This window comes from Protopterus annectens, chromosome 3.part1, assembly GCF_019279795.1.
Source record: "Protopterus annectens isolate FY-2018-M chromosome 3.part1, PAN1.0, whole genome shotgun sequence".
NCBI classification, from domain to species: Eukaryota; Metazoa; Chordata; order Ceratodontiformes; family Protopteridae; genus Protopterus; species Protopterus annectens.
The window spans coordinates 846,128,137-846,146,999 of record NC_056732.1 but is presented as its reverse complement, the minus strand read 5'-3'; the positions used below and the strand labels follow the sequence as shown (position 1 = coordinate 846,146,999).

General features: G+C 38.1%; 1 protein-coding gene across 3 annotated transcripts in view; it reads left to right on the top strand.

The window, feature by feature from the left end:
* The window catches only part of LOC122798297 (beta-Ala-His dipeptidase-like), a 1,272,900-nt gene that overhangs the window by 513,064 nt on the left and 740,973 nt on the right, over positions 1–18,863 (top strand). For all 3 annotated transcript variants that reach the window (XM_044067120.1, XM_044067119.1, XM_044067121.1), the window contains exon 3: positions 3,552–3,695. In XM_044067120.1, coding sequence (XP_043923055.1) covers positions 3,552–3,695 — 144 coding nt within the window. The remainder of the gene's footprint in view (positions 1–3,551; positions 3,696–18,863) is intronic.

Genomic DNA, 18,863 nt, shown 5'->3' with positions numbered 1-18,863 from the left:
GGGACTTTCAGGTAGAACAGGCTCAAATATTGTATAAGTAGAGTTTAAGACACAGAAAACAGTTTAGGTTTTTCAACTGAATGTTTTTTTCAGGAACTTTCTGTACTTTTTCAAGCTATCTCAGGTGTCTTGTTCAAAGGCTACAGTTCATTTTGCAGATTTATGACATTTACAGAAGATGCCATTTTTAGTAAATGTCATAAACCTGCAAAATTTAGGCAGTGTGTGTCTACCAGAACACATTTACTGAAGATGTTATTTTTGCTGCCACGGTGGTGCAGCGGTTAGCATTGTCACCTCACAGCAAGAGGTTCTCCCGTTCGATTCTCAGCTGGAGCACCTTCTGTGTGGAGTCTGCATGTTCTCCCCGCGGTCGAGTAACGTTAAAGACATGCAGGTAGGTGTGAGCGTGAATGGGCGTGCCTTCGTTGAAGGTTGGGCATCGGGCTGGCAACTCGGCACCATAAAATCCACTGCCAATCATGAGCGGACCAGAGTTCCACTGTGGTGACCCCTAACCGGGAAAAGCCAAAAGACTGAAGATGCCATTTTTCTTGTGATCTGACCATATTCCAAATCTCATGATGCCATGTTGGACTTAATTTGCTTTGTCTCGATCCTCTGCACATAATGAGTCATACGGTATACATGCAGAAATTCTTTTTTGTTAAACAACTAGATTAATTTTCATCTGGTGTAAACAAAAAGGATGTTGAAAGTATGCCACACATTAGAGCAAGACTTGTAATTAATTCACTCTTGCTGTTTTTGGAACTTTTTAGAAGATAAGGCAAGAGCCAATAAATAATATTCCCCAATAATTTAAAATTAATTTCTTTTTTAGCCATTAAATAAACTAGACCTGACCCACTCAGCATCCTTCTCTACTCACCTGTGTATGTGCATGTGATACCTTTGTGCCTATGTTATATGCTGTTGTTGCTTTTCTCTGTTTGATGTTGTGGAATTTAATTATCTGCAGTCCACATTTTCCTCTGTCCTCTGATAAGCTTCACTGAGATTTATTTTTCATTGTTTTACTTTCGAACTATGAGTATCAGTCTTGGCCTTAGTTAACACTTTAATTCACTTTAGTAACTGCTGTTCACCTCCAGTGATTTAACACATATGGCTGCTGTGGCCATCAGTTATCTGAAAGCTATCCAAAAAATGTATTTATTTATTGCATTTGTTTACCGGGAAAGTCCACGGGCCTAAAAGAGCCCATTTTCGGTGGAGGCCCGGGGAGAAAAGCTCCGACAAGAACATAGATGCAAAAAAAAAAATAAATATTAATTGGTACAGAAGTAGAAACAGTGTTACACATAGTGGTTACAGTAATATATACAGAATATAAACATAAGTCAGGAATTTAGTTGGTTTGATGACAGTAACATATACGGAATATATACATAAAAGCAGGAATTTAGTTGGTTGCCAGATGAATTCAGAGTGGTAAAAACAGAGATAAATTAATCAGCATTATTGTGCCAGTATCAACAAGTGATGAAAGAAAAAATATAATAAATATGAAGAAAGTATCATCAGTCACTAGTAGTAAAAAGCATAGGAATTTAGTTATAATATAAGGAGAAGGAAGGGGTTAGGTTATAGAGCAGGTACATAGCCAGGAAGAGTTGAGATGAAATAGAACAAACTGCAATGGCTGGGCAGCACAGACCTGGTCACTTGTGACTGGGACACTAAATAACATATTGTAAGCAGGACAATCTTAATTATTCTATAGTAATGAAGGCAAATCTCCCATCATCAGTGCAATCAAACAATGGCAGTGCTAGGTGTCAGGCAGCCAATAGGATGCAGATGCAGATAGGACCTTATTGCACTGTTTTTCATGGGGCCATGGAAGCCACATATAAGTATATGTTTAAAATGGAGAGCATATGCCCTCAGGCCCTATGTTTCCAGCTTCCTTGCTTGGTAACTCCCTTCTATATACAATAAACATTATTGTCTCATTTTGCACTGCTCTGATTTGTATTACATGCTCTCTCATAATGCCTACCTCCAGATGTTAAGAATTTCACAGATTGTCCAGATTTTTGGCTCATATTTTTGGTCTGCTTCTCATAAATGTTGCAGTTTCCTGGCAAATCATTGAGGATTAAAAAATGACAAGACATTTCAATTTCAGACTACATAACCTTGGAAAATACATGCTAATGCAAATCCTGTCATTCTGACAACTTTTTAAGAAGAATATTTAAAATGTGTCCCTGATTTTTTTACCTTTGTCCCCTTATTATTTTTGGCTTTGTCTGGACGTCTTGTCCTAAGGGCTGAGAGTTATGTGACTCAAAGATGTTCTTAGTATTGCTTTTTTATATTATATTCCTTCTAAAACTGTTCTTCTCAGAGCTCCACTGAAAATAGACTTCCCATTTGGACATGCCTGGTCAACAAATGTAAATAAATAAATTAATTAATTAATTTCATGAATTACCCCTAGAACTCCTCTGACTAATACTTGGCTCTGCATTAGAAGCTTTCCTAGTTGCACAACCAAGGATATAAAACTCTTTGCTAACTGATGTAACACATAAAGCCATCTAATATCGCTGATGAGGTAACCTTACCTAAACTCTTCAACAAAGCCATCAATTTCTTGTGCAACAATTAAACTAATCCTCTAAGAAAGTACAGTTCAACTATCAAGCCAAATCTAATTTTGCCCATATTAACCCTGATACCTACACAAAATCCATCAGTGTTGTATCTACGGTCAAAATGACTCCAAATTCTGTTGTGTACACCCCCCCCCCCCCATCACCACTACAAAGTAAGCTGTGAATAGTATCCAATTTACAAAGCACACATACTGCCAGTAATAAACTTTGCTTTTTCAGACTTCTATGGAAAATTCCTGAAATGTTCAACTTCATCCCATGTATTAAACATAGCCTGTTACACATAAGTACATTTCTTTTTATTATACAGTATCATACATTGTTCTGTACTGTTCTAAGTGTTTACAGTGATAGTTCTATTATTTTGTAATCAGGCTGTGGCCAAAAATGGACACCAGTGACCCAGTCAAACTATTTGAAATAAAAAATAAATCAAATGGCAGTAGCCCATAAAGTAAAACCATTTTATACTTTAAAGTTAGCATTCAGATTAGTAATTTTACATCCTTAAATGATTTGACTTTGCTTATGATTTTTTGTACTATGCTTACTTTCATGTAATTCTGTTAGGCTGATTTTATTGAAACAGCTTTGGAATTATTTTGCATCAGGGTCTAATGTTTTGATTTGTCTTGTATTTGGGTAGAGTCTTTGATGAAGAAGGTCATTCACATATTTAATAAAATGAATGAATGAATGAATGAATGAATGAATGAATGAATGAATGGCCAGACAGTTTTTCTGCTTTATGCCTGTTTTAAGTCAGTGTTGTTACAGAAGTACATACAATATGTACTTTGTAATTGTTTTTACATGGCCACATTTTTATTTGTAATGAAGTCATTTTACATATTTGGATCTTTCGTGCATAACCCACAAACTTTTATTTTTAATATTCTTCAGACGCTCAGTGACTGGATAGCCATTCAAAGTGATTCCAGCAATTCCCAGCTGCGAGGAGAAATTAATCAGATGCTTGACATAACCGTACAGAAGTTGAAACAAATAGGTGCAATGGTTGAGCTTGCAGATGCAGGTTCTTATCAGGTACAAATATTCAAATTATTTAGTTATATTGTCTTACAGTTGTTGTTTGGCTAGATTTATCTGTACTGTTTATACTTAAAATGCAGTTTGCTCTTTAATTGTACTTTATTGCAAGATACAAAGGGATTTCTTTACTAGATAGTAATATCCAAGCAATATATTTTCAGCAGAAATAACATCAGTTAATATGGCATGTATACACGCACACAATGCAACCTGACTTACATGTTGTATGACTGTATGACTAATAGCACAGCTGTATACTACTAGTGAGTCATTTTGTTTTCACTTGCAAACATGCCTGAACTATGTAGTATAATAAATATTAAACATCATTTATGGACATGTTAGATTAGGGATTTCCAGTTACTGGACATTACACAGGCTAAAGGGTAAAATAAATTGTGTTTCATTTATGCATAAAAGACAATTAAGCAGAAAGGAAAATAACCTTGCTGGCCAAGCATGGAAGACAGTTTATTAAAGAGGAAAAGATAAGCATAAAGTGTGTAGACAGAATGTTCCTTTCTCAAGGAAAAGATCAGCTGCAGAATGTTCCTTAATAAAGCACATACAAAGCCTGAGACCAAGGTTAAAAAAGTAAATAAGGAAATTTACTAGACTAAAGCAATAGAATATGCTATGTTCAGGGCAGTTAAGGTTAGTAAGTTCATTTAACCTGTTACTTCAGAGAAGATGTCTAACACTCGAGCCTGGGTACAGAAAACAGGTCATCTAGAGACTATATCAGTTTACGTTGGTCAGGACAATCAGAATGATGTACAGCAACTTGAATTGTTTATCAGTACTGTTAATGGAGACAGTATTTGAATATTGTAAACATCTAATAAAACCTTATTCAATAAACTACAGTGTTTGGAAAATTCCTTCCGAAAAGTGCACAAGACTTGGTCCATAAAGGAGATACTGGCACCGGTTCAGCATGAGCTTGGGTAATTAACACTTTAGTTTCTCAGTCTCATGGCATACAGTGTTTCCAGCTAATTACGGTACAGCACAGTATTATCAATTCTTACAGGCCATATTCTCATACATTTGGTCAATAGGTTGAAAAGGACAACTATTTTGTTATTTCTGCTAATTTACTTTATACCATATTGATGGTTGCTGGCTTTACAATGCCAAAAAGGATTTTGAGTTATACCCTTCACTGCCTGAAACAGCATTAGCTAAGCAAATAGTCCTCAGTTACAGAGAACAGCAGTCTTGTGGTGTGGGCATGGAGTTTTGTGGAATATGTTTGGGTTTCTTGCTGTACAAAGGTGGCAACTGTTCAGAGACTGATTTGGACTATTGCTGCTGCAAAACAAAGGCTGCTATCAGTTGCCATGGACACAGCAATATCAGTTTCAGTTCTACCTCATAAGCAAATCACCACTGAGGAAGATCTCAAGGCATACCTCATGGCCTTCTAATTGTATCCCCACTAGAAGGGATGGGACCAGAGTAATGGAGCCAGAATCCTCTCAGCCACTTAATTGCCAAACATTTAAAAGCCTTTATAGATGTAGAAAAGACTGAATGTCAGAACTATGATAAAGATAGTTTGTTAGCTCAAACTGGTGTTACCCTGAAACACAAGCTCCAAAGCTTCATAGCCGAACATTTTCTGTTAATTAAATGGGAAGATCATAATTATGTTCATAGGTTTGTAGTTATATACTAGGCTGACAACCACTAGGGCCCTTATAAGCCTAGCCATACAACCCAAATATGACCCACAAATTTGATTTATATAGGGGGTTATTTACTGACTGCGTCTGTACATCAGAGACATATGTGGCAGACCAAGGGTGAATTCTTAATTACCCATCCATTTGTCCAAGTTGCACTTAAATAGGGATAGGGAGGAACTCTGCTTTACATGGATAGGAGCCTATTCCATATAATGGGAATTCCCTAAGAAACACATCTGACTCTCCACCATGTCCTAATTATGTTGCAAGCAAAATGAAGGTCTTTTTATCTAATAGTTCTGATGGTTGTTTTATGGATGTGCAGAAGGTTCATCAAAATAGGGTCCAGGGATACCTTGCATGTCAGGCAAAGATCACCTCTCAGAAGTCTGTATGATACTGAGTAAAAAGACAGGGATTTGAGGCGATTAGCATAAAGCATTGTGTTTGCTTCCTGTATTCTTTTTGTATGGAGCATTTGTGGACATGCTAGTTACTCATGTGTCTGGTCAGGTACATACCATAGGGAGCTTTATACTCTATGATGGGTCTGATGAGGGCTGAGTACACTATTATGATGTCTTCTATGGACCTAGATGCTATGCCCTCGCTTATAAGTTGAGAAACATAGAAGAATTTTCTTACTACCTTGGACACATGTTGGTCGAGGCTAGGTTACATTCTACATGAGTTTCCAGATCTCTGACTAGTGAATCAGTTTTTAAAGATGTTTTGTTGATGACATAGTTATCCAGGGTGGCACACTTCCCAAAAGGTACTATAATGCATTTCTTCCTATTGAGTTTTAAGCCTTGGCTTTGGCACCATGACTTTGTCTGTATGTGTTATGTCTTCCTGAAGGGTGTTCTCATCTTAGGGGAATTCAGTGACTGCTCCCAGTTTACAATCATCAGCAAACTTGGTTAGCCAGAGGCCTTTGACATTGGCTTTGACATCTGAGAAGTAGATGTCAAAGATGAGTGGGTCTAGCACAGAGCCTTTGAGGACTCCACTAGTGACCATCCTCTTTCTGGAGGTGGTCTTATCAATTCTGTCCTCCAAAATCCTATCAGTGAGCCAGCTAGTTATTAAGTGCATTATAAAGGGGGGTTATACCTAGTTCTGTAAGTTTGCTGACAATGCCCGAGAGGGGTATTGTATTTAATGTTTTAGCTACATCTAGGTAGGCAGTGTGTACCATTTTACCCTCTTCCATTGCCTTAGTGACCTTTTCATAGAAGTCCACCAGATTCAGGAAGCTTGACCTTCTCTTAACAAAGCCAAACTGGGATGGATCTAGTGTCTGGAGGTCTCCTGTGTCCTTGCTGATAATTTCCGAGAGAATTATTTCCATGACTTTGCTAATAAGGCTAGTCAGTCTAATGGGTCTGAAGTTTCCGGGATCTGTTGAAGGTCCTCCCTTATGAAGGGGGATGATGATTATAGTCCTCCAGTCATGTGGTACAAAGGTTTTTTTTAAGACTATAGTTAAATAATGACTCCAGGGGTTCTGATAAGTTACATTTTAGAATGTTCAGGAGGCATCCTGGGATATTATTGGGAGCCACTGAGGCCATGTTCCTGGTTCTATTGAGTGCAGCTAGTATATGCTTCTTAGTTATAACTGAATAGTTATGTCTGAGGTTATCTTTTGAGAATGACTGGGGGTGAGAGGGGGATAAAGTTGAAACTGAATTTGTCCACTAACAGGTTTGCTATATTGCCAAAGTGTGTGAATGTGGCACCATTAACCAACAGTTCAGCACATTGCTGTGTGCTGCCCTTTAGATTTTTGACATAGCTGTAAAAGGCATTATGGTTATCTTTGCTTGACCTAATTAGCCATCTTCATTGCTATTTAGTTTGAGGGAGTTTTTATCTTTGTGGGAATTGCTCTTCCTGATTTTTTCATGTTGTTTTTTTTTTTTTTTTTTTCCTTTTGTTGTATATCCTGTTTAATATGAGATGCCACTAGAGTGGATTGCTTCTGGAGTTTGCCCTGGGCTTACTTCACATAGGTACAGCAGCCTCTATGCGGCCATTTACATATTTGTACTGAGTTTCTGAGAGCAATTCAGCATAGGTTGTTGTGTTCTTGGGGTTTGAAGGGGCACTGAATTTTGACAAACCATCACTTAAAAAAAGGTAATTAGTCTTTAGAATAATTACTGGTACTTGTTTTAATGAGATTATGGAGTTGATTTTGATTTTCCAGATAATTTTATGGTTGGACCTTAACAGGGAGGATGAAACATTGGGGGGGGTGTAGTGTTCCTCCATATTTGTGAGCACAAGATCCAATATGTTGGAACCTCTAGTGGGCATGTACACTATTTGGTCAAGGATGTTTTTATTTATGAAGTCCAGGAATTTCTGTACCTGTAGATTTGAGCCATGCAGGATTCCTAATCTGTAGAAGGGTAATTAAAGTTTTCCATGAGTAGGGTGTTAGGTTGAATGGTAAGTGTCTCCAGTAGGTCCAAGTATATATTGTAAGCTTTTTGGGGAATGAAAGGTAACCTATATCTGGCTATGATATGGTATGGGATTTTGTCTATGGTGATCTGCATCTGGAGAAACTCCAGCATGTTATCCTGTTTGACCATCCTAGAGGTATGGTTGTTATTGATGCTATACTGAGACACCTCCACCTTTAGCCCTTGTCTGTGCAGCTACTAGTCTACAAATGTGGAAGGCACTGAAACCTTACACTGGTGGGGTAATCTCTGCTACTTTAAACTATGTCTCTGTAATTGCACAGATGTCTATGTTCTCAAGTGTGAGGGAGGTTTGAAGTGTAGATTGTTTTTTATTTAAGATCCTGGCATTGAGCAAGTGCAGTAACACCTTGAGGTTCATTTGAGTTGAATTTGCTTTGTTGGTAGGTTTTCCAATTTGACATTGCCTAAAAAATGCACTATGGGGGTGGATAAAGTTTTAGTCAGTGTTCAAAAGCCTAGAGAGAAAAGTTGCAGACCATCCTTTGCAAAGGAACGTGGTCTGTTAACTATGTCCTCCAAAACCGATAAATATCTGATCCCCTTAAAATGACATCAGAACGACAGCCAGTTGTTAAAATCAATACTTTTTGCTCATATTGTGGCATCATCCTCAGTGATGGTAATATGCTGCTCAACAGTGTGTTCATACCAGCCTGAGACACATAGTCTGAAAGCTCCATAATATTTCTCTTCATATAGTCTGGGGAGGTACATCTCAGGTAATTTACACCTACATGGACTATGATGGAATCATACTGGTACCTGTGGTGTAATGACTTGAGTGCATGTGCGATTTGGTGGATCTTGGCTCCAGACAAGCCCAGTCCACTATGATGAGAGTCCTGGGAAGTGTGTTTGTTTGGATAAGAGGCTTAGTGTTTGGGACTCCAAGGAGAGTGACAACATATGTGGTGTTAGATGGCATTTTTTCTGTGCCTTTGGGCTAGCTGAGGCATAGCTCTGGCAATGGGTGGTCTAGGTGATATTTGTTGTTTAGGACAATTGCTTTTAAGTGCCTCAGCATACTTTAGTCTCTGTATGTGTTGTGTGCTGTGTGAGGTGGGTGTTGTGCACCTGATATGCACTTAATTTGTGATAGTTTTGCCTCACCATTGTGTAAGTATACCTCTCACATACTGTGTCTGATTCTTTAAGGATTAAGTTGTTGTCAGTAAACATGAAACAATTGTTACATTGCATCAAGATGCCCATATCCACTATGCTGGCTCCAGAGAATTTAGGAACTTGCATATCCATACTATCCAGTCCTTTGACTGGTGAGCTACAAGGGGGTGGTATATTAGGGTTAGAAGGCTATTAAGGGTACTTTGTTGGTGCAGACTAATAAGGGTGCTTTATTCAGGCAAATTATGCTAAACAGTACTAAATTCTACTAACTTTAATGTTTATACAATACTGAATTCTACTAAAACTGGAGATATTGCAATTGAATGCCCAACTAGCTGCTCCAAGTTTGTCAGCACACAAGGTATTTGTTCTATATTGCTGATTTACAGGGTACAGTTTTATGGACTGTTCTACAGGGAAAATTGACTTTCTATGTGATTGCTACTGTACAGTGTACTGCTAACCTATGTAAATGGCAAAATTTGTAGCAGCCCAGAAAAAAAAAAAAACAGAAAACTAACTAATGGGCCCTCTAGGCAATAAAATGACTACACTACTAGGTCTTTTGTGTATTTCCCAACTCAGATAAACTAGGCAAACATCTCCTTCCTCAAGAGGAATAAACCCAGTCCTCCTAATGTAAAAACACAGTAGAAGAGACCCACAAGTGCAATACTACTACAAACCAAATAAAAAGTTAGCTGACATCCCTTGCTGAAGGCAATTTTAAAACAGTCTAACAGCAGTAACAATGACAGGAAGAGCATCTTTTTAAATACAGTGAAATGCACACAAAAGCAAGAAACAGTAGCAATCACTCAAAATAACTTAAGCAAGTGTGATTTATCAATCAAAGATACTTAAATTTGCCTGGATTGTACTGGATACAGGTAAAACACTTCTGGAATGCAGGCTAGGACTCCAAGCTTTGTTGAGCTCTAGGAAATGGAGAAAGAGACAATATGTAGTAAATTAGGTTTACGCAAGAGCAATACTGGTTTGCTGGGTGGGCACTCAGTATCATGGATCTATGGAAAACAGTGGGTGGGAAGAGTACAGGAATAGTTTATGCAACAGACAATAGCAATGAAAGAGAGAAGGAACTTTGGAAATCAGACTTCAATAAGGGGTGGAGGGAGGATTGTGAACATTTTTCAGGAAACAAGTAGGCTAGCTCGATAGGCATCCAATAAAATAACGGCAATAATGGAGCTCTTTCAGAAACTTTAGCTAAATGTGTTAGTCAGCGATGCGGCAGATACAGAATGAAACTTTAAGCAAGTAAATAATAAGCAGAATATAAAAGGACCATAGCACAAACTGGATCGGAAACAACTCTCTCACTATTGGACTTCTTCTACAGTTTAAGGCACCATATTATGCAGAAATTTGCCAGTAATACTGTTTATGGAAAAATTGCAATAATAAATGGCTAAGGTTCAAATTTGGCATCAATGGTACACATTCCTGCCGCAACTGTGAATTAAACTACAAGACTATGGCCCAGCAGGATTTAAAATACAAATGGATAACATTTTACAAGTAATTCTACTCATGGGAATAGAAGTATACGATAATGGAGAAATGCAGTCTTCCCACAACTGCTAACTGAAATACAAGATTAAGGCCCCAGAACGAATTAAAAAAATGCAAACATATCTTTTGACTGAAACATGGAACAGAGCAGAAAAGTACAAAGAAGTATCACTACACAGGTCGCTATAAGTGCAACTTAAATATTTAACCGGAATTGAAATAATAAAATAATTTAATTCTCTTTCCTTTTTGATGAAAAGCTAGTTACTCACAGTTCCACACATGACCACATCTTGGATAAAAGACTCAGGGTGGAGCTTGTTCTGTACTGGAAACAGTGGACTAGCTAGGGAGATGTCCAGTCAAATAAAGGCAATATTACAGCTCTGTGATTTAAAGAGCATAATTAAACTATGACTCGATCCTGAGACTCAACATAACATACCAAAAGTAAAATTAGGTATGTTAGCCAGTGACAAATGTAATATAGTTTTGCCTGCTAATTTAAGAAAGATGATGTTTCAAACTAACCCAAAGACACTGAACATTTTGTTGTACTTGATTGTTATGCAGCGAAACTAGTTTATGACTGAACATTTTAAAACTATTGTAAAGCCTGTATCAAATTACGGTAACAAGCAGAAGTATCATTTATAAAAATAGCATATTTTGAATGTGGGAAGAGGGGGCAGATAACTAGATTTTTATACTAGTAATGATAATATTATTTTAATGGTCAAAACTGGGCTTTAAATAATGCTGAACTTAATGAATACAATAAACTGTCTGCCAGAATAAGCAAGTCAGCTTTCTATTATACAGTTACAAATTTATTTACGTTTAATATCTTAATCAACAGGAGGGATATAGAGGGAATACAAGACTTACAGAGTAAGGCTGTACTTAATAAAGGCACAGTATGTTTGTAAAAAAAATACCTTTTCAAAACATATCAGTTGAATTACTCTGTTTACGAAGACCAAAAAGTCAGTATTCCATTACACCTCAGAATATAACAGTCCATGTTTTACATACTGATCTGAAACCTGATGTTCACAAAATCTATAGGATTTTGCTACATTCTCTAGACCTATCATATATGGGATAAGTGATTTTTTTTTATTATTTGACTGAGTGTACTACATTAGCTGAACACTTTTTTTATGCTTTTAAATAATCTTGGTAAGAAATTGTTTGCTGGTTTTAGTCTAGTGAGAATAGAGGGAATGAAGCCATTTCTAGGCCTCTGGTTGCTTTAGAACATTTAAGAATTTTTCTTACTATTGGCCAGCGTACTCTTTGTGGTTTTTCATCTGTTTTCATTGTTTCTATAAATTGTCCACATTGTATGGTCTTGCACACATTTCCTATAAACTACCTCACACGGAAATCTAAGGAAATGTTCTTCTGAGCTTTTTTCAGCTGTTCTCAGTGTTGCTACATATTGCCCCATGTTTGCATGATGCTCCACTACATGTGGTGGGATTGCAACATGTACCAAACAGACGCAAGCAACCTGACTAAACATTGCTTAGACACTACCAGTGGATCCTGCAAGAGCCCTCAGCTGACCACAGCTGTGCACTGAGCTGCCAGTGTGCCCCAAATTATTGTGTAGCCCATACCTGCCCTTCACTGCTCATACCATCGCATTTGTCATCTTAGCTAATAGGCACTCTTAGTTTGCATGGAGCAGTGCTAGCTAGCCTGGCCCATTCCATAAACACATTCTATCTTCTTAATCCTTACTCTTGCTAATAGTGTTGTCTGCATATTTCCTCCATAAGTCATCTCATTTAGTTAGATATAATTTAGTCTGTATTTTTCTATGTATCACCCATAAAGTAACACATTTAGTTAAATTCCACCATTAATATATTTTATTATGTGTGCTGCTCAACCAGCATTTCTAAATCATTGGACAAAAATGAAAGGTCAGCCTGCTTGTTTCCCTTCATTTGGCTGCTACTTCACTCTGGATATCGTGAGGCATGGCAGACACTGCCTTATATTCACAGATGAACCAATAGTAAACACAAATAATTTCATCTGTGAGAAGTGCAAATCGTTCATTAATCTGGAGCTTCCCCTATGAAAAAACATGGACTGTGAGAAGCTGACACCCACACATTCACACACACCTCTACCACAATCCAAATATAAGCACATTAAAATGTCTTACACAAAGGCTGTAAGAAAGTTTTAGCAAAGTCTCCTAGAACTAAGAAAAGTGGAGTACATCCACCTCCAATGTAGGATATGCCCAAATATTCTTAGACTTAATAAAGAGAAGCTCCCTGAAAGAGACATTTAACCATCCTACTAAAGGAAATAAAATTTTTCATCTGGGCCTTACAAATATAATATCTTTATGCAATATTCCCTTAGCATCTCACTCCCTGGTTAAGTTAGGCCATAAAATGTTATGTTCACCTTCAAAATCCATAAAGCCTTTGCAGTAAATATATTTGAATTTAAGGATTTAAAATGCATTAGCCTCTTCCAATTTTATAATGAAGTTTAAAATAACAGTTATGGTAGCATTAGCTCTAAAACAGAAGGTAGCTGTATGAAGGGGTTTTACACTTGATTAGCTAAATGCATAGAGTTGTCAGTCTCAACCAAATCAAAATATAATGGAAAATTTAAAAACAAACAATTGTGGTAGTCAACAAAACATAAACAAAGTTTATAAACAAAAGGAAAATCTCCTTAAAGTATACAGTAGATCCAAAACCACTAATATTAAGGATAGTATTAAAAATATTACTAAGAACATGAAAATACAGACTGCGGTGGTGGTGCTGTGGTAGCGTTGTTACCTCACAGTAAGACGTTGTCCTGTTCGATTCTCAGCTAGAGTGTGTTCTGTGTGGAGACATGCGTGAATGGGCATACCTTCGTTGAAGGTTGTGCGTCAGAGCCGGCAACTCGGCACACAAAAATCTACTGCCAATCATTAGCGGACTGGAGTTCCACTGTGGCGACCCCTCACCAGGAAAAGCTGAAAGACACAACAACTAAGAACTTGAAAATGCTATTATATCTACTAAAGCAATCTGAAGCTGAGGCTAATTTTCAATCCTTCTTTGACTACATTAGGAAATGAAGGAATAATTCCCAATATTCCTCTGAACTCATTTAAAATTATACCTCCCATTCATAATCAATATATATTGCCAATATACTAGCAAATTAACTCAGTGCTAACTTTACCTCCAAGACTTCTATCCATTGCCAACAAATCCCATAATGTATTACACCGTCTAATATCACAAAAGAACATGTACTAGAGGTGCTACCTGAAACCAAATATACTTCCTCCATGAGCCTGACAATAGACACTGATGTTTAATATAGTTCCAAGCATGCCCGTTCAAAGCCATGCACCAAACAGTTCAACATAAATTTAGCTACAGGTTGAATCCCTGAAGTTTGTTGCAGTACAGTAATGATGACCCTCATAAGGGGCCATGTCACTAACCTTGGGAATTACAGACTAATCAACATGATAAGCCTCATCTGCAAAACCATGGAATATATTATAACTGAGCCCATAAACTACAATAGGTAAGAAGGACACAGGCAACCTTCAAACTCTCAATCTGACCCAGTTTGGCTTCATTTAGGGTAGATCATGCTTACTAAACCTGGTGGACGTCTTCGAGAATGTGACCAAAGCCCTGGACAAAGGCAAAGTAGTACATACCACCTATCTTGACTTAGCCAATGTTTTCAATACAACCCCCCACTCAGGTATCATCGAGGAACTCTCCCAGCTGGGGATTAACCCATATGTCACCAGTTGGGTAGCCAGCTGGCTAACTGACAGAACCCATGCTGTCAATGTTTGGGATTCCACCTCCACCAGTAGAACAGTTACCAGTGGGGTACTACAGAGTTCTGTGCTGCACCTTCTACTATCTCTAATCTATTTCTCAGAAGTCTAGGTGAAAGTAGATGTCTGGTGGCTTACCAGCTTCACAGATGACTGCAAACTGGGAGCAATCAATGAGTCCCCTAAAGGTATTAGCATATTACTGGACTGGTGGCAAAGTCACGGTCTAAAACTAAATACAAAAAAGTGCATAACTGTCCCCTTTTGCAAAGAGGTAGCCCCCGCAAATTACAATACAGACAGCACCCCACTAAGCTTGAACCCAGTAGTGCATGACTTGGGAACACAAGCTGATAGCAGTCTGAACTTTGATCATCATGTGTCCACAGTTATGTTGTACAGCTCATAAGTATGGGAATCGCATCCAAGACCAAGGATGTTATAACTCGTCTGTACTCCACCATCACCAAACCAGTAACAGAGTACAACGCTCCCTTTTGCATGTGCCTCACCAGACACCTGCAACAGCTGGACAGACCACAGTGGTTCCTGACCAAGAAAATTCAGGGACTCCAAAACATGACCTACATGGAAAGACTGAAAGCCCTGTAACTATATTCTGTGTTCTACAGGCTGCTGAGAGATGACCTGTGGCTGGCCTATAGAGCAGTCTCTGACCCTGCCCTAATGGAAATGCTGCACGTACGCAAATCAAATGAGACAAGACTCAGTCACTCCAGAGATCTCAAAAAGCCTTTGACTTAAACAAAACATGCTGAAGGGAGACCGATATGTCTCCCAGAGACTGTTGCTACTCTGGAATAAACTCCCAATTCACATTCAGCAGAGCTCCTCAATGACCCCTTTTAAGCACAACTTGGACAACTGTATGGGAGACTATAAATTCACCCCTGGGGTGGCGCCTATGTCCCTCATGGATAGGGGCAGCCAGTGCTGATCAGATTCATTCTGCAAACAATCAAACCATCTAACAATGGTCAATTAGGGAACCCTCTAACAATGGTCAGTTAGTGAACATTGGTATTACATGGCTAGGCTTGAAAGGTCTTAGGGCCTTCAGCTTAGTAACTTCCTATGAATCTATGAACAATACCAAAACTCTTATTAGACTTGAACCTTATCAGTTTGTCTTTGTCAAGGTCAGATCCTACCTAATGAATCTGGTTAAATTTTTCATGAATGTTACATTGGCTGTTGACAGTGGTCATGCTGTTCATATGGTATACATTATCTGGCAAGTGTATTCAACAATATAACCCATGTGGGCATTGCAAGTAAGGTAAATGCATTAAAAAATACCCTATGTGTTAATATGGAGAGCAAACAGGCTAAAAGAACCCACACAGTTCAAATGGCAAGTTCCTCATCAGAAAGAATAAAGGTAACCAATGGTATTCCCCCAGGGCTCAATGTTAGGACCCACCCACTTCTTGGCATTTACTCTTCCAATCTACAGTCTTGGAACCAGGACCTCTAGATAACTAAGACTGCAAACTGTGCGTTCTTGTCAAGTCCCCCCCCCTCCACTGATATCCAAACCCTTCAACAAGAACTCACGCTAAATACCAGGTAAATGGCCTCAAATTAAATACAAAAAAAAATGCAATATCAAATGCGGTAAACATCCCCTTCTCTCAGGATGAAGTATAGATAATACCCTACTCCAAAATGAAAATGTACTTAGGGACCTGGGAGCATGTGCTGATAGTTCTCTCTATTTTGGTCACTATGTGACAACAGTAGTGAGAAAATCCTTCTACTTAACACAGCTATTTGCCTTGGGAATATCCTACAGATCTAAAGAGGTTATTTTTCCCTTATATTCAGCAGTGATTAGACCAGCTGTTGTATACAACACCCCCTTTAGGATGTACCTCACTAGACATATCAAGCAACTAGAAAGACCACAGAGATTCCTAACTAAGAAAATCATGGGCTTAAAGACCCAGAGTTTCCAATAGAGGCTGAAAGTGCTGTCTCTTTATTTAGTATGATATAAACGCTTGAGGTGAGGAGATTTATGTATCACCTTCCATGCCATTAGAGACCCAGTTGTCCTAGAGTTTCTGTATTTCTACAAGGGACCTAAATCTATACCAGCAGATAAATAATATACACTGGACAGACAGTTTCATGCAGTGCCTACCCCATCTCTGGAATAGATTGACCCTGCAGATTAAAGTATGCAACACACTATCATTCTTTAAATGAAAACTGGGTGACTGGATGGCTACCCAAAAATCTACCCTAGGATTGACTTGCCTAGCCCTCCTGGAGAAAGGGAAAACAATATGAGGGTGGGTACTGGCGTAAATAGTCACAAGACTCATTTGCCATAAAAATCCTATGAATCCTATGAATTATTCAAATAGAAATGCAAACTGGGCTTGACAAGGTAGCTCATCATGTTGCTGCAGTTTCCAGTTTAACACATGATATGATAATAGAGATGTTCCCCACTTTAATGATTCAGAGAGGCAATGGGAAGCAGGAGATCTTTTTGAGAGACCACCTCATTGATATGAGGTGGAGAACCAGCAAGTAAAAAAATGCAGACACCTCTGCCTAACCAAGAAAAAGAGATGGGGGGGAGCAAACACTACACACATTCATAAGAGTGTATGAATTCAGCAAAGATCAAGACACAGTGTTAGAAAACCATAAAAATGCAAACATTAATGGCTAAGGATACACAGAGGGAAACAGAGAAAGAAGAAGATCCTATGCAATTTAAAAAGCTATGTCAGCATACACCTATGGTAGTGCAGTCTGCAATAGAAAAGTCAGTCAAAGGAAGGGAGTTACATAGTAAAATATTGCAGCTTGCAAGTGTTGCAGAACAGGGAATGGAAGTGTCATTGCAGCCTGAAAACAGGGAGCAAAACTGACTATCAGAACATAAAAGAAGGAATTGCTCACTGAAGGGGTGTATTCCTAGGGGGATTAATTTAGAATGTATAATAAATACACAACCTGAACAGAATTCTAAACATTATGCCAAGACAGAAAGCATAAGAAAAAGAGAATTCTAAGCATTAGATGAGTGTTGAGAAAGAGAAATTTATCAATAAGAAATACCAATTAGCACAGTTAAACAAGAGGAAACAGCATCTGGTCAGAGTTTTAAACTGTTTCCGTCAGTGTAAGACACAGACCTTGGATAAGGGAAGGCTCTGGCAGGAGGTATCTGTAAGTAAGAAAAAGTAAGGAAAGAAGTAAAACTGAAGATAAAGATTTTGCATAAGGAGAACAAACTTGAGAAGAAAAAAATAAATTGAAAGGGTGGTGTTCAGTCACACTGACAGAGGGAGAACAACCTAAAGAAGAAAAGAAAAAAGAGATGACAGTGTATAGTGTGTAGTGAGAGACAAAATAACTTTGAACAGAGCCCTAATGATATTCCTGTTGAACTAAAATGCATGAACCTTAAACAGAAGAATACTCCTACGCATCATGTCAGTAAAGAAAATGGACTACAAACAAATACATATGTAGAAAAAACAAAATGGATAGACCTAGAAGGTGACAGTAAAGTATACTAGTATATGTTACCTTTCTTAAGAGAAGAGTTAAAGACTGAGACCATCTACCTCATAACAGACTGAATCTGGGGAATTTACAGATTTGGCTGACCTGCAGGTAAGGCAAATAAACTTTAAAAAGGCACGATGGAAGGATGATCCATTGAGCATAGCAAGGGATAATATAACTAGAGTTGTAGGGGAAGGAGCCAAACAAAAATATTTCTGCTTCTCACCTGTTCTTTGAGTTACAAAATGATTTCATGTGCAGTAAGTAAGGACGAAAAGGGAATAGTAAATCTGTTATTATGACTAAACATTTCAGAAAGCTACTGATGAGGGTCTAACATAGTCATGTACTAGAAGGACAGCTAGGTTCATAGGTAAGTACTTAGGCACTCAGTCTACAGACCATTAGAAGCTTAGCCTATGACCCATATTCAAAAGCTCCTTCCAGCTTTAAAGAGGACAATGCAAGATAGATCGTGGGAGAAAGACTTTGAGGTTGTGCATATAATTGTCTAGGTTCCCCTTGCCAGTGGCAAGGGTACTGCTTTGCTGACATGTAGTGGAAGTTTGTTCCAGAGGAGGGGGATACACTGGCATATATGATTCAGTAACACCAATGTGTCTTATTTATCAGTTTATGAAAGGTATTTCCTTTAACTGTATATTTGAGTAATCATTTGTTATGTGAAAGAATAGGGGGATCAGCTCTTTCATGACATGAAAGGCCTGACAACGATCCACACAGTGGAGGCTTTAAGAAACTGAATACAGAAAGAAGGCTGTCAGTCTGGCCTGCTAACTAACATTTTTGAAGTGAATGATCTTTTTAGTTAGGAATCTGTAAAATCTTTCAAGACCTTTTGATATGTTTAGATAAATGCATTCCAAAAAGGGCATTGTATTCAGTAATGAGTCTG